The following is a 25720-nucleotide window of genomic DNA, read 5'->3' on the forward strand; positions in this document are numbered from 1 at the left end:
AAGATTTTTATAAACGTACAGGCTTTATACGTTTCATAAACGTATAGGAAGCTTTTCGCCGAAACGACTTATTTTAGGATTTGAAGGAGAAAAGAATCCTGATAAATTATTGAAGGTAGCTGAACAATTTGGCTATGTTTTGGTATAAAATAGGTTCGCTTACTCGCAGTACGGTTGTTTACTCGCAGTCCTTATATATTGTATCGTTCTGAACATGTTTACCAATTCGAACTAGTCAAAAAATTCCTCTTTTTTGTTCAGTTTTGTCAAATTTTGTTCTGTCACTTCCCTCCCATGGAATCATAATTGCTATTTTATGAAGACATAGACGAACCCGTTATATCTCTATGTTGGTGCCCTGATAAACCCCTATGGATTCAGTGTTGACCCATACGTAGCTTTCTGTTCTTCCTTTAAAGTGATTGAATTATCCTCTTTACTGTCTTAGTCTTCATTAATGCTTATTGTAGTGAACTGTGTATGTGTTTTCGTTTTGTTCATTTTTTTTTTTTCTTTTTTTTTTTTTTTTTTCATTTTGCATGATAGTAGTAGTCGTTTTGCACGTTTTCAAATAAATAATAATGATAAGATTATGTCAGGTAGTTTTGGGCTAAAGATTCTGAAGGATCTTTGTGGCAGTCATGGCTAATGACATCGTCCTTTTACGAGATATTTGCGCCTCTCCAAACCTACCCAAGGGATAGAGATTCCCCTAAATGGCCTTTTAAGAGTATATAAAATCATAGTGAGACAAAATGTCAGACACGCTTTTTGGTAGAATGATATGCAATTCCATGCTATAGGATAATGCTAATAAAGAGCGCTTAAACGCATGCCTGAATTTAAAGATTAAATATTATAATTTGTAAACGGAATAACTCTAGAAATTGAAGAAAAATTGTGGAAAATCATTTAGTGGTTCATCAAACAGTTCGTGGTAACGAACTGAGTAAGGAGCGACCCGGCTCGATAGTAACCAAAACTCTAAAGAATGGAAAACTCTAAATTTTGATACCAATAGCTACATCAAAAGAATCGCATTTTAATGCTGATTTTAAATATATAAGTTTCATCAAGTTTAGTCTTACCCATCAAAAGTTACGAGCCTGAGAAAAATATGCTTTATTTTAGAAAATAGGGGAAACACACACTAAAAGTCATAGAATCTTAATAAAAATCACACCATCAGATTCAGTGCATCAGAGAACCTTATTGTAGAAGTTTCAATCTCCTATCTACAAAAATTTGGAATTTTGTATTTTTTGCGAGAAGGCAGATCACGGATGCGTGTTAATTTGTTTTTTTGTTTGTTCGTTTTTTTTTTGTTTTTTTGTTTTTTTCCAGTGTTGATCGCATTGACCCAGTGGTCCTAGAATCTTGCGAGAGGGCTCATTCTAACGGGAATGAAACGTTCTAGTGCCCTTTTTAAGTGACCAAAAAAATTGGAGGGCACCTAGGCCCCCTCCCACGCTAAGTTTTCCCCCAAGTGAACGGATCAAAATTCTGAGATAGCCATTTTATTCAGCGTAGTCGAAAAATCTTATATCTATGTCTTTGAGGACGACTTACTCCCCCACAGTCCCCGTGGGAGGGGCTACAAGTTACAAACTTTGACCAGTGCTTACATATAGTAATGCTTACTGTGAAGTGTACAGACGTTTTCAGGGAGATTTTTTTTTGGTATTGGGGAGGGGTTGACAAGAGGGGGATATGGTGGGAGAACTTTCCATCGAGGAATTTGTCATGGGGGAAGAAAATTTCCATGAAGGGAGCGCAGGATTTTCTAGCATTATTTAAAAAAATGAAAAATAAATATGAAAAGTTTTTTCAACTGGAAGTAAGTAGCAGTATTAAAACTTAAAACGAACAGAAATTATTACGCATATGAGGGGCTCACCTCCTCCTAATACCTCGCCCTTTACGCTAAAGTGTTTTTAGTGATTTCAACTATTTATTCTACGGCTTTTGTGATTCAGGGATTATTCTTAATGAATTGGGACAAAATTTAATCTTTAGTGTAAAGAGCGAGGTACTGACGAGGGGGTAAACCCTTCATATATGTAATAAAAACATGAGGTTACAAAAGTTCATTATGTAAGCTAATTTATAAGTCACGTTTATCTTTTAGTAATAAAAACATTCGTAAAAAATTAAAAGTTCTAGTTGCCTTTTTAATTAACCAAAAAATCGCAGGGCAACTAGGCTTCTTCCACCGTTCCTTTTTTTTCTTAAAATCATTCGATCAAAACTACGAGAAAGCCATTTAACCAAAAAAAAACTTACAAATTTGGTGTTAATTATTCCCCAGCGGAGAGCCAAAATCAAAACATGCATTGATTCAAAAACGTTCAGAAATTAAATAAAAAAAGAACAAGTTTTTTAGCTGAAAGTAAGGAGCGACATTAAAACTTAAAGCGAACAGAAATTACTTCGTATATGAAAGGGGCTGCTTCCTCATCAACACCACGCTCTTTACGCGTGGATGGATATCGTGCCTCATAGCTCTTATTTTAAATCCCGTCTGGATCCAGTTACATTGGGGGAAGTTCGGGGGGGGACCTAAAATCTTGGAAAACGCTTAGAGTGGAGGGATCGGGATGAGACTTGGTGGTAAAAAATAAGATTAGTCCTCAACCGGAATAGATCCGCTCTCTTCGGGGGAGTTGGGGGGCGGTTAATTCTCAAAAATTAGAAAAAATGAGATATATTTAAATTACGAAGGAGTGATCGGATCTTAATGAAATTTGATTTTTGGAAGGATATCGTGCCTAAGGAATTTTATTTTAAATCCTGACCGGATCCGGTGACATTAGGGAAAGTTTGGGGGGACCTAAAATCTTGGAAAACGTATAGAGTGAAGGGATCAGTATGAAACTTGGTGGTAAAAATAATCATAAGTCCTAGATATGTAATTTAAACAACCAGAACGGATCTGCTCTCTTCGGGGGAGTTGGGGGAGGATGGTTAATTCTGAAAAACTAAAAAATGAGGTATTTTTAACTTACGAAGGAGTGATCGGATCTTAATGAAATTTGATGTTTAGAAGGATATCGTGTCTCAGAGGTCTCATCTTAAATCTCGATTGGATCCGATGAAGGGGAAGCTGGGGAGGGGTGGAACCTAAAATCTTGAAAAACACTTAGAGTTGAGGGATCAGGATGAAACTTGGTGGGAAAAGTAAGCACAAGTCCTAGATACGGGATTGAAATAACCGGAACGGATCTGGTCTCTTTGGAGGAGTTGGGGGGGGGGGAAGAGTTAATTCTAAAAAAATAAAAAAAATGAGGAATTGTTGACTTACGAAAGAGTGATCGTATCTTAATGAAATTTCATATTTAGAAGGACCATGAAACTCAGATCTCTTATTTTAAATCTTGACCGGATCCAGTGTAAGTAGGGTGGGGGGGGGGGGGTCGGAAATCTTGGAAAACGCTTAGAGTGGAGGGATCGGGATGAAACTTGGTGGTAAAAATAAGAAAAGTCCTCAACCGGAATAGATCCGCTCTCTTTGGGGGAGTTGGGGGGCGGTTAATTCTCAAAAATTGAAAAAAAATTAGATATTTTTAACCTACGAAGGAGTGATCGGATCTTAATGCAATTTGATTTTTGGAAGGATGTCGTGCTTCAGGAATCTTATTTTAAATTTTGACCGGATCCGGTGATATTAGGGAAAGTTCGGGGGGGGGGGGCCTAAAATCTTGGAAAACGTATAGAGTGGAGGGATCGGTATGAAACTTGGTGGTGAAAATAATCACAAGTCCTAGATACGTAATTTAAATAACCAGAACGGATCCGCTCTCTTCGGGGGAGCTGGGGGAGGATGGTTAATTCTGAAAAACTTAAAAATGAGGCATTTTTAACTTGCGAAGGAGTGATCGGATCTTAATGAATTTTGATGTTTAGAAGGATATCGTTTCTCAGAGCTCTTATATTAAATCCCGATTGGATCCGGTGAAGGGGAAGCTGGGGAGGGGGTGGAACCTAAAATCTTGGAAAACGCTTAGAGTCGAGGGATCAGGATGAAACTTGGTGGGAAAAGTAAGCACAGGTCCTAGATACGGGATTGAAATAATCGGAACAGATCTGGTCTCTTTGGAGGAGTTGGGGGGAAGAGTTAATTCTAAAAAATTAGAAAATTAGAAAAAATGAGGAATTTTTGACTTATGAAAGAGTGAGTGTATCTTAATGAAATTTCATATATAGAAGGACCTTGAAACTCAGATCTTTTATTTTAAATCATGACTGGATCCAGTGTCATTAGGGGGGGGGGGGGTCGGAAATCCTGGAAAACGCTTAAAGTGGAGGGATGAGGATGAAACTTGGTGGAAAGAATAAGCCCAAGTCCAAGATAGGTGACTGACATAACCGGACCGGATCCGCTCTCTTTGGTGGAGTTAGGGGGGGGGGGAGTAATTCGGAAAAATTAGAAAAATGAGGTATTTGTAACTTACGAGGGGTAATCAGATCTTAATGAAATTTGATATCTAGAAGAAGCTTGTCCTTTAGAACTCTCATTTTAAATCTCGACGAGATCCGGTGACATTGAAAGAAGTTTGAGGGGGAAACCGGAATGCTTGGTAAACGTGAAAATCGAGGTGTCTTACGAATGGGGGATCGAATCTTAATGAAATTTGATATATAGAAGAATCTTATGTCTCAGATGGTCCATTTTCAATTCGAATTGGATCCGGGGACATAGAGGGTTGGAGGGGGGGAAACAGAAATCTTGAAAACCGAAAATCTTGGGAAAACCTTGGAGTGGAGAGATCGGGATGAAACTTGATGGGAAGAATAAGCACAAATTATAGATACGAGATTAACATAGTTGGTACGGATCCTTTCTCTTTGAGGGAGCTGGGGGTTGTTAATTTGGAAAAATCAGAAATATTGTGGTGTTTTTAGCTTAAGTACGGATGACCGGATCTTAATGAAATTTGATATTTAGAGGGAATTCATGTCTCAGAGCTCTTATTTCATATCCCGACCAAATCTTTTGACATTGGGGGGAGATGGGGGAAACGGGAAATCTTGGAAAACGCCTATAAATGTTGTAGATACGTGATTGACGTAACTGGACTGGATCCGCTCTCATTGGTGGAGTTAGTGGGTGGGGTCCAGTGCTTTGGCGAGTTTGGTTCTTCTGGACGTGCTAGGACGATGAAAATTGGTAAGCGTGTCAGGGAGCTGCACAAATTGACTTCATAAAGTCGTTTTCCCCGATTAGATCGTCTGGGGGGCTGAAGGGAGAGGAAAAATTAGAAAAATTGAAGTATTTTTAAATGACGAGTGGGTGATCGGATCTTAATGAATTTTGATATTTTGAAGGATTCGTGACTCAAAGCTCTTATTTTAAATCCCGACCCGCAATAAGCCTCTGATTTTTCTTTTAAAGCAATCTATCGATTCATAGAATTTTGCTAGAGCTGATTTGAAGAGCTGATTCATAGAATTTTGCTAGAGAATTTTGCTAGAGCGCCCCCACCAACTAGGTGTTGGGGTGGCGCGAAGCGCCACCCCAACAGCTAGTATATATATATATATATATATATATATATATATATATATATATATATATATATATATATATATATATATATATATATATATATATATATATATATATATATATATATATATATATATATATATATATATATATATATATATGTATATATATATATATATGTATATATATATATATATATATATATATATATATATATATATATATATATATATATATATATATATATATATATATGTATATATATATATATATATATATATAAATATATATATATAAATATATATATATATATATATATATATATATATATATATATATATATATATATATATATATATATATATATATATATATATATATATATATATATATATATATATATATATATACTAGCTGTTGGGGTGGCGCTTCGCGCCACCCCAACACCTAGTTGGTGGGGGCGCTTCGCGCCCCCCCCAAGCCCCCCCGCGCGCGTAAGTCGTTACGCGCCATAATAGTTACGCGCCATTGTAGTTGTGTCCCTATGTCCCACCTGTGAATATAGATAGATATATATATATATGGTTTTAACTACGTAAAACTTGCGAATATACAACATTCTTTGCTGTCCCATTGTCTTTGCATATAAATAGATTGTCAGGTTTACCGACTCTTGAACATGCAACATATAATGGTCCATGGGAAAACAATCTGTATTCAGATCTATACCTCATGATTCTAATGATTGCCCTTGAGCTTTGTTGATGGTGATTGCTAATCGACCATTCCCTGTCCCGGTGTCCCGGTCGTCATTTACATCCCCCTGTTTCCTCCGGTGTCCCCGTTGTAGTTGTGTCCCTGTGTCCCGGTCGTCATTTATATTCCCTGTGTCCCGGTCGTCATTTGTATCCCGGTGTCCCGGTCTGTATATACATTCGTTTTTTAGTTTTGTTTTTCTCCTTTATTTTTTTCCTTTTTTTTTCTTTTTTAGCTTATTTAGATTTTTAGATTTTTTAGTTTTTTTATTAGTTTTTAGTTTTTTTTTCTTTTTAGTTTTTTTGTCCCGGTCGTCATTTATATCCCCCTGTTTCCCCCGGTGTCCCCGTTGTAGTTGTGTCCCTGTGTCCCGGTCGTCATTTATATTCCCTGTGTCCCGGTCGTCATTTGTATCCCGGTGTACCGGTCTGTATATACATTCGTTTTTTAGTTTTGTTTTTCTCCTTTATTTTTTTCCTTTTTTTTCTTTTTTAGTTTATTTAGATTTTTAGATTTTTTAGTTTTTTTATTAGTTTTTAGTTTTTTTTTCTTTTTAGTTTTTTTGTAGTTTTTACCTTCTTTTTAGTTTTGTTAATTTTTTTTTTACTTATGTCCTGGTCGTCATTTATACTCCCTATGTCCCGGTGCTTTGTTGATTGCTAATCGAACATTCCTTTTGTCCTGGTCGCTTTCTCTTTGAGTGTCGTCATTTATTTTTTTCTTTTTTAGTTCTTTTAGTTTTTACCTTTTTTAGTTTTTTTTAGTTTTTTAGATGAAAATTTTTTTTAGTTTTTTCCTTTTTTTCTTTTTAGTTTTTATTGGTTTTTACCTTTATGTTAGCTTATTTTTCAGTTTTTTCCTTTTTTTTTATTTTTTATTTTTTTTAGTTTTTTACCTTTTTTTAGTTTTTTTAGTTTTTTTAGTTTTTTTAGTTTTTTTAGTTTTTTAGCTTTTTTACTTTTTTTATTAGTTTTTAGTTTTTTTGTAGTTTTTGCCTTTTTTTAGTTTTTTCAGTTTTTTTTTTAGTTTTTTATTGGTTTTTACCTTTATTTTAGCTTATTTTTCAGTTTTTTCCTTTTTTTTAGTTTTTTTTTTATTTTTTATTTTTTTTAGTTTTTTACCTTTTTTTAGTTTTTTTAGTTTTTTTAGTTTTTTAGCTTTTTTACTTTTTTTATTAGTTTTTAGTTTTTTTTTGTAGTTTTTGCCTTTTTTTAGTTTTTTCAGTTTTTTTTTAGTTTTTTATTGGTTTTTACCTTTATAGTTTTTTTAGTTTTTTAGCTTTTTTATTTTTTTTATTAGTTTTTAGTTTTTTTTGTAGTTTTTGCCTTTTTTTTAGTTTTTTCAGTTTTGACGTCACCTGATCCAGTTTTTTCAGGTGACGTCACCTGACACATCCATCCACACATCCACAGACAGACAACTTATTTTTATATATATAGATAGATATATATATATATATATATATATATATATATATATATATATATATATATATATATATATATATATATATATATATATATATATATATATATATATATATATATATATATACATTACCAGGTTGGCTGAAAAAGGTTGGATTTCTGACGCCTTTTGACTACTATTGGCCTTGTGTTGACCTGTAGTGTGTTTCTACAGGCGGGTTTGGCCTCTCTGTCCCGTATTACCAAGCTAAGGTCATACAAACTGAGCCACCAAAGGACTTTCCAGAATGTATATAGGTATCTGCTTTCCCTGAACAGCAGCTGTGTACGTTTTTGTAAGTCGTTACGCGCCATTGTAGTTGTGTCCCGCCTGTGAATATATATATATATATATATATATATATATATATATATATATATATATATATATATATATATATATATATATATATATATATATATATACTAGCTGTTATATATATATATATATATATATATATATATATATATATATATATATATATATATATATATACTAGCTGTTGGGGTGGCATTTCGCGCCACCCCAACACCTAGTTGGTGGGGCGCATCGCGCCCCCCAAGCCCCCCAGCGCGCTTAAGTCGTTACGCGCCATATTAGTTACGCGCCATTGTAGTTGTGTCCCTGTGTCCCACCTGTGAATATAGATAGATTTATATATGTGTTTCAAACTACGTAAAAATTGCGAATATACAACATTCTTGGCTTTCCCACTACTGGGAGCTTTCCGTTTCCAATTGCCAGCAATTGATCTGAAAATGTTTGACCAGAGTCATCGTTTTGCAATCGGACACGCATATTTGTAGTTAATTTTAATATTTGTACGTGTGCCCCTAAATTAGAATTTTTCAGGCAAGCATTCATTTCGTCTGCAGGAGTTAAACTACGTAAAAATTGCGAATATACAACATTCTTGACTTTCCCATTGTCTGTGCATATACAAAGCCGTATGTACTAATAATGACGTCATATGCAAACGCTCTTTTTACAAACAAACAAACATGCATACACACAACTCGTTTTTATATAGATAGATACAATACAAATTAACTGCGTAAAACTTGCGAATATACAACATTCTTCGCTGTCCAATTGTCGCTGCATATAAATAGATTGTCAGGTTTACCGACCCTCGAACATGCAACGTACAATTGTCCATGGGAAAAAACAATCAGTATTAAGATCTATACCACATTTTTCTAATGATTGACCTTGAGCTTTGTTAATGGTGATTGCAAATGCTTATCGAATTGGGAATTGCAATCTTTTAAATTGAAAAGGCAGATCCGTTGGAATCATGGGAATGCGAGGAATAAGAACAGCCTCACCCTCAAAAGGCCCTGTGAAGATTGTGGCCTCTATTAGGTTTTCCATTGTTTTTTTTTACGGCAAGTCGCGTGCCATTGCAAAGCTTTGGTGGGTTGATATTTCTTAAAAGTATTATTGGTACGCCTATTTTTAGTTGTAGCACGTGTGGTGGAAACCCTGAAAGATCTATGGAATTTAAAAATTCAGATGGATAATTAACCGCTTCATTTGGTTCCAAAACTGTGTCGACTGACTTGTAAAGGACTGCCTGGTCTCGAATCTTGGTCAAAACAATATTGTTGATTTCGTGGACGTCTTTATTTTTGGGTGCGAGAATCGCTCTTTCACTTAGCCATTTATTATTTTTATAATTTTTTAGAATATTCGGAAATACTTTTTCAATCAATTCATTTTTGGACGTCACTAAATTACAGAAATCAGCAGGTAGTTGTATACGTCCTGAAATTGAGTCTACTGGGAGCTTTCCGTTTCCAATTGCCAGTATTTGATCTGAAAATGTTTTACCAGAGTCATCGTTTTGCAATCGGTCACGCATATTTGTAGTTAATTTTAATATTTTCACGTTTGCCCATAAATTAGAATTTTTCAGGCAAGCATTCATTTCGTCTGCAGAAGTTGATCTAGGTATTATAGGTAATGTTTGCCTGAAATCTCCCGCAAGCAATATTAATGTGCTGCCAAAGGGTTTCGACTTCCCTCTCAAATCTTTCAAGCATTGATCCAGAGCCTCGAGCGATTTTTTGTGTGCCATTGTGCACTCATCCCAAATAATAAGTTTGCATTGTTGCAATACTTTACCCATCCCAGATGATTTGGAAATATTGCACGTGGGAGTTTCTGTAGAATGCAAATTCAGAGGCAATTTCAAAGCGGAATGAGTAGTTCTTCCACCAGGCAGCAATGTTGCGGCTATTCCGGACGACGCAATTGCCAACGCTATATCATTTTTTGATCGAATTGATGCCAAATCAGTTTTATCACAAACGTTTTACTTGTACCTCCTGGCGCATATAAAAAGAAAGTTTCTCCAACGTTGTTATCGACACAATGCATTATCGTATCATAAATGTCTTTTGGTTCCGACGTTAACTTGGAAATGTTATTTTGTACATACGGCAATAGATCACTCGTACTGTAACTTTGTTCACGATCCAATTCTACACATGTCGAAACAGCAGCGATACGGTTAGGTGAAGGCATTCCCAAATCCTGAAGAGGTTTGTTTGCCATACGTACGCACAAATCTTCTATAATAACTAAAGTGTAGTTATAAATTTCTGATGTAAAATCAAAAGTCATATCTGACGTCTCTAACTGTTTTCGATGGAGTATATCTTCGGATATTTTTGACTTATATTTTTCCCATAACTCTGTAGGAGCTGATGGAGAGCAGGTTGTTAAAATGATGCCAAACAATGCACGAATTTGACTTGGGGTTGACGTTTCGCACGCGTCATTGATGCAGTTATCCCAGTGTTGGTCATTCTCCAATAAATTCAGAGCTTGGCATGCACTACGGTAAGTGTCATGTATAGTACCGTTTACAGTTCTCAAATACTCAAAGGATGTCGGACCGGGTACATTCACCAAAAGCAGGCGTAGAAAGAAGCACTCATGTTGATTGGGGTGAACGGTGTAGAGTCTTCCTATCGTGGTATCTTTGAAGATGGTAGGTTGGCCGTCGACTGACTGGCTTCACTATGAAATACATATCGCCGAACCTTTGTTTTTTTAACTAAAATCTGGTAGGCATTGATGACCTTATCCAAGTCAAAATCCCAAACCCAATCATCATCGCTATCATTTTCAGATTTGATATGTTTTGACTCTCGCTGTCCAGGTGGATCTTCATCTAACTGCGCGGTTTTGCGTTATTTAGCCTCAAGCCTGTTTCCTTGCTGTTCTTTTGATTCCTCGGTACGCTTTCTTTTCTGACTTTCTCTATCAGCAGCAAGTTTTTTGGCCTAGACTCTTTGAGCATCTTCATCGGCTTTTGCCATTGTTAGTTCATCAGTCATTTTAAACTTAAACATTAATAGATTTCTACGTGAACATATGTGTCTTAAACATCTTTAATGACGTCACCGTCATAGCAAAAATGACGACAACTAACTTCATGACGTCAGTCGACACAGAAACATGACGTCACCTGACAGACAGACACACAGACAGACAAGTTTTTTTTAAGTTGTCTTATCTCGACACAGAAACATGACGTCACCTGACAGACAGACACACAGACAGACAACTTATCTTATTTAGACAGACAACAGACACACAGACAGAACATGCAACATTTAATTGCCCATGGGAAAACAATCCGTATTCAGATCTATACCGCATTTTTCTAATGATTGCCCTTGAGCTTTGTTGATGGTGATTGCTAATCGAATATTCCCTGTGTCCCCGTCGTCATTTATATATCCCCCTGTGCCCTTCCGGCGTCCTCGTTGTAGTTGTGTCCCTGTGTCCCTGTCGTCATTTGTATTCCCTGTGTCCCGGTCGTCATTTGTGTCCCGGTGTCCCGGTCTGTAATTTCTCTTTGAGTGTCCCGGTCGTCATTTATATTCCTTGTGTCCCGGTGTGTAACGTCATAAAGTTTTCAATGGCTCTGGTGGGGCAGCCAGTTGAGGAAGTTTAACTTTTCCTGAGGCGCAACACATTCCCATTGTTTCACTTGAGCTACAAGCCTTCTTTCACGTTGTTCTTGTGATTCCTCGGCATGCTTTCTTTTGGCATTGTCTCTTTGATCCGCTAGCCTATTTTCAAGCTGTTCTTGTGATTCGTCGGTATGATTTTTTTTCGGTAGTTTCTCTTTGAGCCTTAAGCCTGTTTTCAAATTCTTCTTGTGATTCCTCGTATTTGTTTGTACATACGACAATAGATCAATTGTGTTGTAACTTTGTTCACGATCCCGTTCTGCACATGTAGAAATAAAAGCACTACGATTAGGTGAAGGCATTCCCAAATGCTTGGGAAGTTTGTTTGCAATAGATAAGCACAAATTTTCAATCACAACTAAAGTGCAGCTATAAATTTCTGTTGTAAAGTCCAAGGTCATATCCGACCTTTCTAGCCGTATTTAGTGGAGTATATTCTCGGCCATTTGCGATTTGTATTTCTCCCATAGCTCTGTAGGAGATGAAGGAGAGCAACTTTTGCCGGAAGACACGGTCTATAGGCATAATATTTCATTGCTTTTGACGTCATATACAAACATGCAAAATACATACATGACGTCATAATGCTCAATCCTTCTGATGACGCCAGTGGACAAACATTTTCAGGTTGCTGTTGTGATTCTTCGGCACGCTTTCTTTTGGTGATTTCTCTTAGAGACGCAAGTCTGTTTTCACGCTGTTGTTGTACTTCCTCGGCACGCTTTCTTTTCAAACTTTCTCTATTAGCCGCAAGCCTGTTTTCTCGCTGTTGTTTTGATTCCTCGGCACGCTTTCTTTTCTTACTCTCTCTATTAGCCGCAAGCCTTTTGGCAGAGGCTCTTTGAGCAGCTTCCTCGGTTGTTTCTTCTGCCATTGTAGGTTATTCTGTCATTTTAAGATCTATATTAAAAATTTCTCTTTGAAAGGCCTTTTTATATACTTATAATGACGTCATATACAAAGCCTTTGACGCCATAACAAACATGACGTCGGTCGACAAACAACTTCATGACGGCATAATGCTCAATCCTTATAATGACGTCAGTCGACAAACATGGCGTCAGTCGATCGACAAACATGACGTCAGTTGACACACAAACAACTTATTTTTATATGTATAGATAGATTTTTTTTTTTGAATGGGCACCTCTGGATTTTCTGGTTTAAAAAAAAAATATGTAGATAGGTCAAGAGTTCGAGAAAATTCGTTTAGAGCCTCAATTTTGGGAAAAAAAAGGTCATATGAGTGACGCCACGTTTATATACATAATCACGGGCAACAATTACATCACTTTCCATCCAGGAGTGGTCGTACCGTTTTTAGTCCGCATATTATATTCATATTATATTGCTGAATTTTTACCCTAGAATAAAGAACTGTTATTTTAGCGTCTGCAAAGGTAAACAGGAAGGAGAAAATGGATTCACGCATGCGTTTCTTAACCACCCCGGAATGGAAATAAGTTACTTTGGTGTTTAAGAAGGGCAAACAGAACGAGGAATTGAATGCATGCCAGAAAAAAATATATAACTAACATCATGTTTATATACATTCAAAGAGCGAAAATTGCCTCATTTTCTACCAGGGGTGATCGTATCGTTTTTAGTACGTATGTAAGACATACAGAATTACAAAAGATGACAAATGACTCCGAACAGGTAAAGAAAATAATATGGAACAATAAACAGCAAAAATCACATTGAATAGCAAACGAAAATGTTGCACAAGGAAATCTGTGGGTAGAAGACAAAGCAAAATTACAATATTGAAGGAGCGCGTTCGTTTATCGTGAGTGAGTCTGTGAATGATAAACAGGAAAAATGAATTGGTTTTTATTATCTGTGACTCCTGCAACATTACACAAGATAACATATGATTTTGAACAGCTAAATAAAAGGGCTTGGAACAATAAATAGGAAAAATCACATTGAATAACAAACGAAAATGTTGCACAGCGAAATCTGTGGTTAGAAGACAAAGCAAAATTACAAGATATTGAAGGAGCGCGTTCGTTTATCGTGAGTGAGTCTGTGAATGATAAACAGGAAAAATGAATTGGTTTTTATGATCTATGACACGTGCAACATTACACAAGATAACATATGATTTTGAACAGCTAATGAAAAGGGCTTGGAACAAAACAGCAAAAATCACATTGAATTGCAAACGAAAATATAACTCAAAACCTAAGTAAAACACGATAATTATGCTACTACGTAATTTATATATATTTTAGAAATTAAAAGGGAAAAAGGAAGCTGTTATTTTAGTGTCTGCAAAGGATAAGCAGGAATAAGGAGTTGAATCCATGTCAGAATTTCTTAAGTCAACTGAAATTTCTGACTTGCCACCCAATGACTTGAAACTAAAAAATAAAACGTAATTATGCCAATGTGCAATTTAGATATTTCTGCGGGAATAGCCCTTCGAACATTCCTGGTTGTTACTGAATTTTATAACAACGCAATTTAAGAAAAAATCCAACGTGTTGAAGCTTAAACAAATCCGACATGTCATTGTTACTCTACGCGGACTTTGCGACACCCTTCAGAAGAGTCTGAACACGAGTGCAATTTACTAGCCATTAAGCCCCCAATAACGAAATATTTAAAGCTGGGAAGACATCAAACCTGCGGTAGCCAGTGTTTCCGATGAACCAAAGTTGTCAATTTCAAGGCAATCGTAACAAGTGAGGGTTTTTCAGGCGTCAGCTAGGAGATTTACTTGTTACAACTTGGTTCTTTGCCATTAAAAATTGTACTGATTCGAGAACTGAAGTTGGAAGGTGACAGATTTGTGCTTATTGGGTCCACGGACAGCCAAAAACCACCTCTTCCGATAAGGTACATTTTTGATGAATTGCATTGATAATAAACTAAATATTCGTTAGTAGTACAGAAACAGCCGACAAATGTTGCTTGAAATAACGTAATATCATGAAAAACTTGCTTTGTGAGGCAGGTTATAACATCGCGGCATTATTGGACGTTCTTTCTTATAAAATGACGATAAAACGACCATGGTGCTGGTTATTGAGACACACTACTAGATTTGAACTTCATAGCTTGGTCAACGTGCAAGTAAATCAAACGTGTTCAATCTCAGTATACCAAACATGAAAATGCCTTGTGCATTATCGCCATCGATCTATCTTCGGTAATCCTAATAATATTTGAGCGTTAATTTGAAAAAAAGATTCACAGACAAGTTTTTCAAAGTAAAGAACTCCATTAAGCCAAAAATGGGCAGAAATAAAGTCAAATAATCTTCCAAGCCTAAAACTACCACAAAGCACCACCAATAAATAAATGAAACCCAAAACGAACAGAAATTACAATAAATAACTGAGTGAAACTCAAAACGAGCAAAAATTAACATGAGTAGGGTTGACAATCCCCATGACTTCTCAAGACCAGTTACTGAAAAAAAATGACCCTGGAATGCCAGTTTAATAATCACTTTTGTGCTGCCTATATAAAAAATTGCCATACCCCCTTAGGTTTTAAAATCCATAGATCCCTCCCTCTAAATTTTCGTGAATTGACGCCGCCTCGTGATTAGGTCAGGTGTTAGTTATCTAAATTCTATTTTTCTATTATTATTATTATTATTATTTGTTTATTTTAACACGAACAAAATATCAAAAACAACTGTACTGAGTACAAATAATAATGAAATCAAGAATAACAAAAAATAATACATAAAAAAAAGTTCATTTTAATCGACTCCAAGAAGAAAAAAAAAGAAAAAGAGGATCATATTCGGAAATTTTCACATATAGAGTTTCATTGAGACCATTTATTTGAAATAGTGTGTCAATAAGGTCAAAATTATCCAATCAATTACTCGTTTCATTAGTACGAAACATAGAAACTATATTTTCCAGAAATGGTTTCATACTTTTTGTGCTAAAAGTTATGTTGATTTAACCAATCTGGAGCAAAATCTAATTGCCATGAAAACTACAGCATGATGATAATATAGAATTATTTTTTCCAAAAGCTTTCAGTTCTGGGCAAACCTATCCCCTAAGAGATGCTTGTTATTAAATTAAAAGGATTCCTACCGATTTTCTCGTGGACATTTCCCTGCGCAGATATAATATTAATCGTTGACAGCTCTGGAATTTGTTTCTGTAGTTAACTACTTTTTTTGTTGGAAAAGATTTGAAATGACAGTCTGAAGAATGGAAAACTTTCAGCTGTGGTGCTCTCTATGTCAGAGAGGTTTCAGCGTATTTGTCAAAAATGATTTATAGTTTTGGTATCACTATTTATACTAAATGAGTTTTGCCCGCAAAAGGTGAAATTTTACTGAAAACGCTCGGGTAAAAACTGTAAGTTTTTTTGTTAAGTTTTTTTTTAACGCTGTGCTCTAAATCTCTTTTGAAACCTACGATTTTTGGCATAATGTAAATTTCGAATGTCGAAAAAACTCAATAGCTATCGAGAGAAACGGACGCGCTTTGGACAAAGAAGGGGAAGGGGGCATTGAAAACTACCGCAACTGAAGGAAAGGTGTATCTTAATTTATGGAAAGTAACTAGTTTGTGGATTTTGAAGAATTTGATCAGAATAGTAAGTGTGCTAAAACAAAATTCTGATTATGGTTTACATTACTCTTATTACGCCACGTCACTCACAAATCAGCATGTTTTCACTCATTTCTTTCTTTTTTTTTTATCATTTCATACATCAGTCTTTCATTTCATTTCATTTTTATATCGTTTCATGCCCCAGTCTTTCATCACTTCTTTTCCTTTTTTGTCTTCCTGATCATCCTGTATTGATTCTAATGGACAATCTGGAAAAATTATATGTTTTTTCAGTGATTTGTTTTCTTTTAGATTTATTGTATCAGGTGTGCAGCGTTCGAGGAGCAGACAAGAATAGAGAATATTTCATTTGGGTGTCGTGTGATCTTGGTCCCGTAATTCAGTCCCTTGACACTTCCCGTGCATTGAATCTAACTGTGTGTAGCTGTGCAGCTCCTGAAGAGGTAAGCAAGATTCGACATTCTGGGACATTGTAATGTTTCATGTTTTTCAACCCCTTGTCTCAACCAAAAAAAAAAATGTAACGTGTCTCATTGTTTTGTTTTACCTATTGCACGTCGTTGTCAATGTATTAAATGAGGAGGGTTGAAGAGCTGCAAATGTCAATTAATCGGATTAAAGACCCTTCTTGCCCGGGGTTCGATCACTGGGTTTCGTATTACTAAGTTAAGGCCAAGCCCATTGTGCCACCACTGTCCCATGCGAATGTCTGTTTTTCATTTTCTCTATAATTAAACGTGCCTCTTTTTAATTTGACTTAATAATTTTAAGCTGCAATCGCTCAGAACTCGAATTTTGCACTCAACTTGTTTGCAAAGGTATGTACACAGAAGGGGGTCTTCTAGGGGGTCTTCTAGCCGTTTCCACCTCGAGATTTTACAGATTTGATTTGTTCTTTTTTTAATTTTTACACCTTCTTCCCTACACCCAAAAAATATCTTGCCTCTTTCCTCTCAAATAATTTTTTCTCTCTTCCTTTGAAAAACTTTATTTATGTGTATGTGTTTATTGTGAAAGATCGACTTGTATCTTTGTCCTAATCGATAAAAGTTTTTTTGGGATCGTGAGCTCTTCGTGTCAGTATTTATAATATATTTGTCTGTACTATGCAATGATTTCAAGTTTAGTTGTTGTAGTGGTTGGTTTCAATTAACTGAAAAAACCCTTTTTACATACAGACAAATGTTTTACAACATATACATCACTTGAAATGCCCATATACACAGAGGAATTAGAAGTAATAAAGCCCCTGTTGCATAGTATTAGACGACCGCTCTGAGCATTCAGAGAATTGGGGCTCATATATACATATTTTTTTGTGTGTGTTTTCAACACTGAAACTTTATTTTTCTTATGGAAATCGCTGCATAAAGTTGTAAATATTGCATCGAAAGGTCAAAAGAGTTACATCGAAACCTTAGAATGGACTCCTCTGTGTCAGAAATTGTCAAGGCGCGAGCCGAGCCATGGCGGACCGGTGTACCGCAAGGTAGCGCGTGCCCTTGAAATTGGAGTTGATTAATTCGAAAACGCTGCTATAAAATAAATTCAAATTAGTGCTGTTTCTACTTAGGTTTCGTCATTCAAAATATCTAAAGCCAAACTTATCAGCTGTATTAAACTGAGCGCTTAATGCGTTTCTCAATGAGTTGCTTTTTGTTTTTCCGTGTTTTTTCTTTTTTGTCACTCGTTGTTTTGTTTTTTATCATTCACTGTGTCCATGATTTGTTGGTGGATTGCACAATGCTTTTGCTATTTATTAATTGCTATGTTCTCATTTTGTGGTATTTAAATGTTTTTTATTTGTATTTTCCTCTGTGGTGGCTTCTTACAATAATGTATGTAGAATTGTAAAAAGTTATTGTAAAAAATGTTAGTCTAAAAATTAATCTAATTTATCCGGGTTTGCCGCTATATTTTCATGCACTCCTGTGTGTACTGCTGGTGAAAAGGTTGAAAATTGGTGGCATATGGCACCAGGCATGTGCACTGGTTTGTCATATTTATTTATTTAATTGTTGCAAATAAAAATTATCTATCTATCTAAGCACAAATTTGCGTTACTTTAGCTGTCCTGGAAAGGACAAGAAGGGGTGAGAAAGGTTAGGCCACATCTCATGGGCTTTGTTTGGCCCAGAGGGTAACGAAGTAAAAGATGTACAAGATTAGCTTTTCGAGCATTATGCTCAGCCTCGAAGCCTTGAAGAAAAATGCCTTGTTAGTGAAATCAAGGGAGGGCAAGTATAAAAATCCAAATATTATGAAGAGCAAAAAAAAGTTTTGTTGTTAAAATGTTTTACCTTCATAATGAGGACATAGGAAGTATGGGGTTCTTTTTCTCTAGGGTTTCTTGATAGAGACAAATGCATGGAAAAATAATGAGATAAAAAAAGTCAAGAAGTTTTTCTCTATGGTGCTACGACAGAAGTCGAATGAACATGAAAAACAAGGGGAAAGAAGCAGGACGTCAAAAATGCACTATGTGCTATACAGTGGTCGAAATCGGTAGCAACAAATTGTGTATGTCCCGAAAAAAGTCATTAACAAGGAAAAAGAATTAATCATGATATTGGTTTCGGTTCAGTAATTCACACTCGGGGCTGTCAGTTAAAGAAAGAAGTTCAGTTCAAGAAAATGCGTGGGGGGAGGGAAATTTTTTTTTTCAAAGTCTAGGGAAGGGGACAGTTTTGTCTTTTTTCGATTTTTTAAAGGGGAAATAAAAAAGAAGAGTTTTTTTTGTTAAATACTTTTTTGGGACAATTTGTCATTACCGATTTCGACCACTGAGTAGAACATAGTGTATTTTTGGCCTCCTGCCTTCAAAATCTAGGAACGGGGGCTTGCAACTCCCTCCCTCGGCCCATTTCTAATTGAAGGCTTGTTTGCACTAGTCATATTATTGACTTCAGTTCAACACTTTATGTACACCCAGCGTGGGTGCTTCTTGGAAATAATTTGAAATGACGGGCAGGTTTGACCCGGTTTCGCCAGTCTTCAAACTAGATTTTCTGAGTCGGAGGGTTAACGTGAATGGGGGTAGGGGACGAAAGATTACGGTCGGTTGGGAAATGTTAAACGATCTTGTTCGAAACATCAGAAGAATCTTTATTATATTACTAGCAATTTTCAACCAAATGTAATATTTCTCTGATGAGACCCAATTGATAGTTATCCCTTGGGAATACCTTGTTTGATTTGAGTGTGCTTTTATTTTTAAGTGAATGATGACTTATGTTTACTAATTGCAATTTTGCGTGTCCAAGAAACTTGCATGTCACCTTTTTGATTGGCTGTGTTTTGGTGTACTGTTTGTCTTGGGTATTTGGATGGGTGGGTAAGGTCAAGGCCATACTCTTTACCTTTAGTTTTTTTTTGTAATTCAATTGAAGAAAAAACAATGGCAAAGTCAACGTAAGCATTTTTTATAGCACTCGGTATTAGTTAATTCGAAAAAAATAGAAAAAATGAAGTATTTATAACTTACGAACAGGTGATGGGATCTTAATGAAATTGGATGTTTGGAAGGATATCGTGTACTAGAGCCCTTATTTTAAATCCCAACCAGATCCCGGTGACATTGGGGGGAGTTGGCGGGGGAATCTAAAATCTTGGAAAACACTTAGAGTGGAGGGATCAGGATGAAACTTGGTGGAAAAAATAAGTCCTAGATACGTGATTGACAAAGCCGGAACGGATCTGCTCTGTTTTGAGAAGTTGGTGGGGGGGGGGATAATTCTGAAAAATTAGAAAAAATGACGTATTTTTAACTTACGAAGGAGTGATCAAATCTTAATGAAATTTCATATTTAGAAGGCTCTCGTAACTCTGATTTTTACTTTAAATCCTGATCAGATCCAGAGTCATTAAGGGGGGAGTCGGGGGGGGGGGAAATCTTGGAAAACACTTAAAGCGGAGATATCAGGATGAAACTTGGTGGGAAGAATAAAAACAAGTCAAAGATATGTGACTGACATAACCGGAACGGATCCGCTCTTGATCCAGTGACATCTGGGGGAGTTGGGGGGGGCTAAAAACTTGGAAAACGCTTAGAGTGGAGGGATCGGATGAAACTTGGTAGAAGGGATAAAAACATGTCCAAAATACGTGACTGACATAAACGGAATGGATCCGCCCTCTTTGGTAGAGTGAGGGGGGGGGGGGGTAATTCGGAAAAATTAGAAAAAATGAGATATTTGTAACTTATGAACGGGTAATCAGATCTTGATGAAATTTTATATTTACAAGGATCTTGTGCTTTAGAGCTCTTATTTTAAATCCTGACCAGATTTGGTGACATTGGGGGAGTTGGAGGGGGAAACTGGAATTCTTGGAAAACGAGAAAATTGAAGTATCTTTATCTTACGAATGTATGATTGGATCTTAATGAAACTTGATGTATAGAAGGATCTTATGTTTCAGATGCTCTATTTTCAATTCGAATAGGATCCGGGGACATAGGGTGTTGGAGGGGGGAAACAGAAATCTTTGAAAACGCTTAGAGTGGAGAGATCGGGATGAAACTTGATGCAAAGAATAAGCACAAGTTCTAGATACGTGATTGACATAATTGGAACGAATTTGTTCACTTTCGAGGAGGTTGGGGGTGTTGATTTGGAAAAATTGAAAAAAGTGAGGAATTTTTAACTTAAGAACGGGTGACTGGATCTTAATGAAATTCGATATTTAGAAGGAAATCATGACTCAGACTCTTATTTCAAATCCCGATCAGATCTGTTGACATTGGGGGAGTTGGAGGGGAAGCTGGAAATCTTGGAAAACGATTAGAGTAGAGTAATCGGGATGAAATTTGGTGGGTAGAATAAGCAAATGTCGTAGATACGTGATTGACGTAATCGTGCTGGATCCACTCTCTTTGAGGGAGTTAGGGAGTGGGGTTCAGTGCTTTGGCGAGTTTGGTGCTTCTGGATGTGCTAGGACGATGGAAATTGGTAGACGTGTCCTGGAGCTGTACAAATTGACTTGATAAAGTCGTTTTTCCTGATTAGACCATCTGGGGGGCTGAAGGGAGAGGAAAAAGTAGAAAAAATTAGGTATTTATAACTTACAAGAGGGTGATCGGATCTAAATGAATTTTTATATTTAGAAGGACCTCGTGACTCAGAGTTCTTATTTTAAATCCCGACTAGCATTAAGCCTCCGATTTTCCTTTTAAATCAATCTATTGATTTTTAGAATTTTGCTAGAGCTCATACCATATGAGCTCTTGGCTCGTTCGGCCTCTTCACAAGTGTCATATGAGCCTCTTAGCTCTTGTTTTTTCTGGTATTATTACGAAGGGAAGAGAACTCGGGAAATTGCAAAATAGGTATGGACTAGTCAAAGAGGTGGAATGTAGGTTGCAAGACAGTGAAATCCAAACATAGAGGAAGATATGCACATCATATACCAGTTATGTTTCTTATACCAGATATGGTGCTGTAAATTCATTTTAATTTAAGTTTCAGAGTTTATTTTAAATTAAATTTTAAATTCCCTATTTTGTCGGATTAATTCAATTTTCCCGGCAGTTCAAAGTCTCACTGTTGATCATTTGGCTTTATAGAATGTTTGGGAGAATTTAAGATTGGTGTTTCATCCTTATTTTGCCCTAGGTTCTGCCTTGGTAATGAAGCTGAAAAGGAATTGTGAAAGACAAGAGCTTTTCTTAGAAGGGTTTATAAAAAAGAACTAATAGCGATTTAGTTTTCGGAACTTTTAAATAGCAAGCAAAATAAATTCTAAAAATAGAACAAACGCTGATCAATTGACGGCGTGCCGCCGCCAAGCAGAATTATATCCGCCACCTCCGAATTTTATTTCGGTGTGGCTTCATGGATTAGGTAAACTGCACTATTTGGAATATTTAGTACCAAGAAAGTAGGGAAAAAAAGGTATATCAGATAACGAAAGTTCTTTTTTTTTATTTTCAGTTTGCATTAGCTCTTTAACAGCGGTCTATGCCAATTTGTCCGACTCCATCATTTGTTGGGGGGAGGTATATAAGACAACGGAAGTTCCTTTGTTTATTTTCAGTTTGCATTAGCTCTTTAACAGCGGTCTATGCCAGTTTGTCCGACTCCATCATTCGTTGGGGGGGAAGGTATATCAGACAACGGAAGTTCCTTTTTTTATTTTCAGTTTGCATTAGCTCTTTAACAGCGGTCTATGCCAGTTTGTCCGACTCCATCATTCGTTGGGGGGGAAGGTATATCATACAACGGAAGTTCCTTTTTTTAATTTCAGTTTGAATTAGCTCTTTAACAGCGTTCTATGCCAATTTGTGGAAGGGGACAAGCTAGTGAGAATAGTAAATACTTGCATTTTCATTTTGTTTAAGAGAGTAGGTTTAAACGATAATAGTAGGAATTGGTTTTCTGAGACAATGGATTAGCTGGTAGGATTTGTATGGGGACCTGACGATTATGTCGGGTACTTGATCATTTTGTCAAGCCAAGTGCACTTTCTAATTTTAAAATTACTTTTGTGGGTACCTCCAATCCTAGCAAAAGTTAAAAAAAAATGATCAGCCTAAAAGGTGGAAGATTCATTGCTACATCGCCCATTAGGCAGCCTCTCGTTATAACTGTAGTTTTCCAATACTTGGTTCAGCATTAACTTGTGTCAAGTGTATTCTTTATCGTGGTTGCAGCGGTAGTTGCAACCGAGTAAAAGACGAACATGGCCCATAGTAGCCAAAAACTAGTCTAAAATCCCAAAAAATGGCATCATATCGAAACAAAAATTACACTGCAGCAATTGCCTTGGCCGAGCTTATTTTAAATCTCAACCGGATCCAGCGTAATTGGGGGGGGGGGGCGGAAATCTTAGAAAATACTTAAGCGGAGAGATCAGGATGAAACTGGATGGGAAGAATAAAAACCTGTCTAAGATACGTGACTGACATAACCTGCTCGGATCTGCTCTCTATGTGGGAGCTGGGGGGGGGGAGGGTAATTTGGAAAAATGAGGCATTTGTAACTCACGAAGGGGTGGCCAGATCTTAATGAAATTTGATATTTAGAAGGATCTTGTGCTTTAAAGCTCTATTTTTAAATTCCGACCAGATCATGTGACATTGGGGGGAGTTGAAGGGGAAAGCCGAAAGTCTTGGAAAACGTGAACAATTGGGGTATTTTATCTTACGAATAGGTGATCGGATCTTAATGAAATTTGATATTTAGAAGGAATTCATGTCTCAGAGCTATTATTTCAAATCCCGATGAGATCTTTTGACATTGGAAGGAGTTGGAGGGGGAAATCTTGGAAAACACTTGGAGTGGAGGAATCGGGATGAAGCTTGGTGGATAGAATAAGCAAATGTCCTTGATACGTGATTGACGTAACCGTACTGGATTTGCTCTCTTTGAAGGAGTTGGGGGGAGGTGTTCAGTGATTTGACGAGTTTGGTGCTTCTGAACGTGCTAGGACGATGAAAATTGGTAGGCGTATCAGGGACCTGCACGAATTGACTTGATAAAGTCGTTTTTCCAGATTCGACCATCTGGGGGGCTAAACGAGAGGAAAACTTAGAAAAAATGAGGTATTTATAACGAGTGGGTGATCGGATCTTAGTGAATTTTGATATTTAGAAGGATATCGTGATTCAGAGCTCTTATTTTAAATCCTAACCGACATTAAGCCTCTGATTTTCCTTTTAAATCAATCTATTGATTCTTAGAATTTTGTTAGAGCTCATACCATATGAGCTCTTGACTCTTAGCTCTTCTTGCCTCGTCACAAGTGCCATATGAGCTCTTAGCTCTTGTTATTTTCGTAGTGTAAGTAACATTGTAATATTGTCAGTGCTAAAGTATGCCACCAGGCATGTGCACTGGTTTGCCATATTTATTTATGTGATTGTTGCAAATAAAAAAATATCTATCTATCTATCTTTTAAATGAAATTCTGGCTAAGCTTATTTGGCAGTAGCAAAAAGCTACGTCATCCCTACAACGTCCAGATATTTTTCGTGGCATTTGCTCTTTTTTGCGTAGTTTTCTAGTTTGGCACTCTTAAAATAAATTCATGCCAGTGTGTCTTACGCCCATAGCAGGTGCTTAAAGTTGTGTGCACCAATAGATAGTGTGCAATCCCTCGTTGTTCTCCTGATATGCCTTTGAGTTTTTGAGACAATGAAAGAAAATGGGCGATTTAGCGCGTAGATCTCTTATGTAAGTCTAGTCTTGTATTGCTCAACACCGCTGAATCTAGGCGCTTCTTGACTGTCAAATGAGAGATGCTTTTACAACAAGTAGGCTAGTGTATGTTTTGCCTTCAAACCAAGCACAATAATTGTAAATGGGCGAGTTCTTCCTTCGTATCATGTGTATCTTCCAAAAACAGGTAAAAAAAGAAAGAAAGAAAAATATGTTAAGGAAATATGATGCTATATATTGAAGCTCCTATCAGACTATGGGCTATCCCTAACTGATGTAGGACAAACTGAGAACTGCCTCTCTTGACACAAAGACACTGCCGTTTTTGATTATAAATAAATCAAATTTTTGTATTAAAAAGGTTATGTTTGTTGTTACTGTTTTTCTTCCTTTTTTTTTAATAATTTATTGCACTCTACTACGGCTAGCCTAAATAAATAATAGTACTTTAATCGTCTAATATGCTGTGGCATTTTGGAATATTAAATTTATATCTTTAGATAAGTTTCTAGTGCACACAAATCGTGATAGCCAACAACATCAAAAAGGCTTATTGATTTTGCATTTCAACGACTCATATGTCAATGGCGGTTTGTAGCAGGGTTGTAACCGGGTGAAAAACACAAGATTTTAGTAGTTTTTTGGTTGATTAAGTGATTTTCTTCAATAATCTAATGACTTATGTTCTGATTTAGTGATATTTTGTTTAGGCAATATGAAAAATCACTAGAAATAGTGATAAATCACTAGGGGTAGCAACCCTGGTTAGTAGATTCGGGCTTATTATTTTTCTTATCAAAACCTTTCACCCGGAGGCCCGATTTGGTGGTTCTCAAGGGACTCTTCTAAAATAAAATAAAAAAAACTGATGGTTCGAGCAAAGAAGTCATTTAGTGAACAGCCTGTGTTCCACGGTAATTCTGTGAAATGTTCACGTTTCTAACCTGATTAGTTCAGCGTATTTTACAGCGTATACATGAACAAACACATGGACACACCTGATTTTACATATATAATTTAGCAAAAGAGTCAAATAGCGCGGTCTTTTTGTCTCTTCTCCCCTCGATTGACCTGCTATGGTTGGAAGCTGAGGCTTTTGATCCTCGCATGACGTAATCATGATGCTATTTTCAGGATCGACCCTTGAGGATTCGCCTTTGAATTAAAGTAAAGTTGCCATCAGGCCATGACTAATTGGAGAATAAGCCAAGACAGATTTTCAGAATTGTATAAAAATGATGTCATTTTCACTTGTTGATAGATAGTCTATCGTCCATCCATACATCCTAG

The 25720-nt window shown here is 36.4% G+C and overlaps 1 protein-coding gene across 1 annotated transcript in view; it reads left to right on the forward strand.

Moving 5' to 3' along the window:
• Window positions 1-25720, forward strand: part of LOC136033676 (PAS domain-containing serine/threonine-protein kinase-like) — a gene marked incomplete in the record, with an annotated part of 89488 nt that overhangs the window by 62396 nt on the left and 1372 nt on the right. The window contains 1 exon segment of the mRNA XM_065714511.1: window positions 16566-16717. Within this exon segment, the coding sequence (XP_065570583.1) occupies window positions 16566-16717 (152 nt within the window).

Source organism: Artemia franciscana, chromosome 12 (genome assembly GCF_032884065.1).
Source record: "Artemia franciscana chromosome 12, ASM3288406v1, whole genome shotgun sequence".
Classification (NCBI taxonomy): domain Eukaryota; kingdom Metazoa; phylum Arthropoda; class Branchiopoda; order Anostraca; family Artemiidae; genus Artemia; species Artemia franciscana.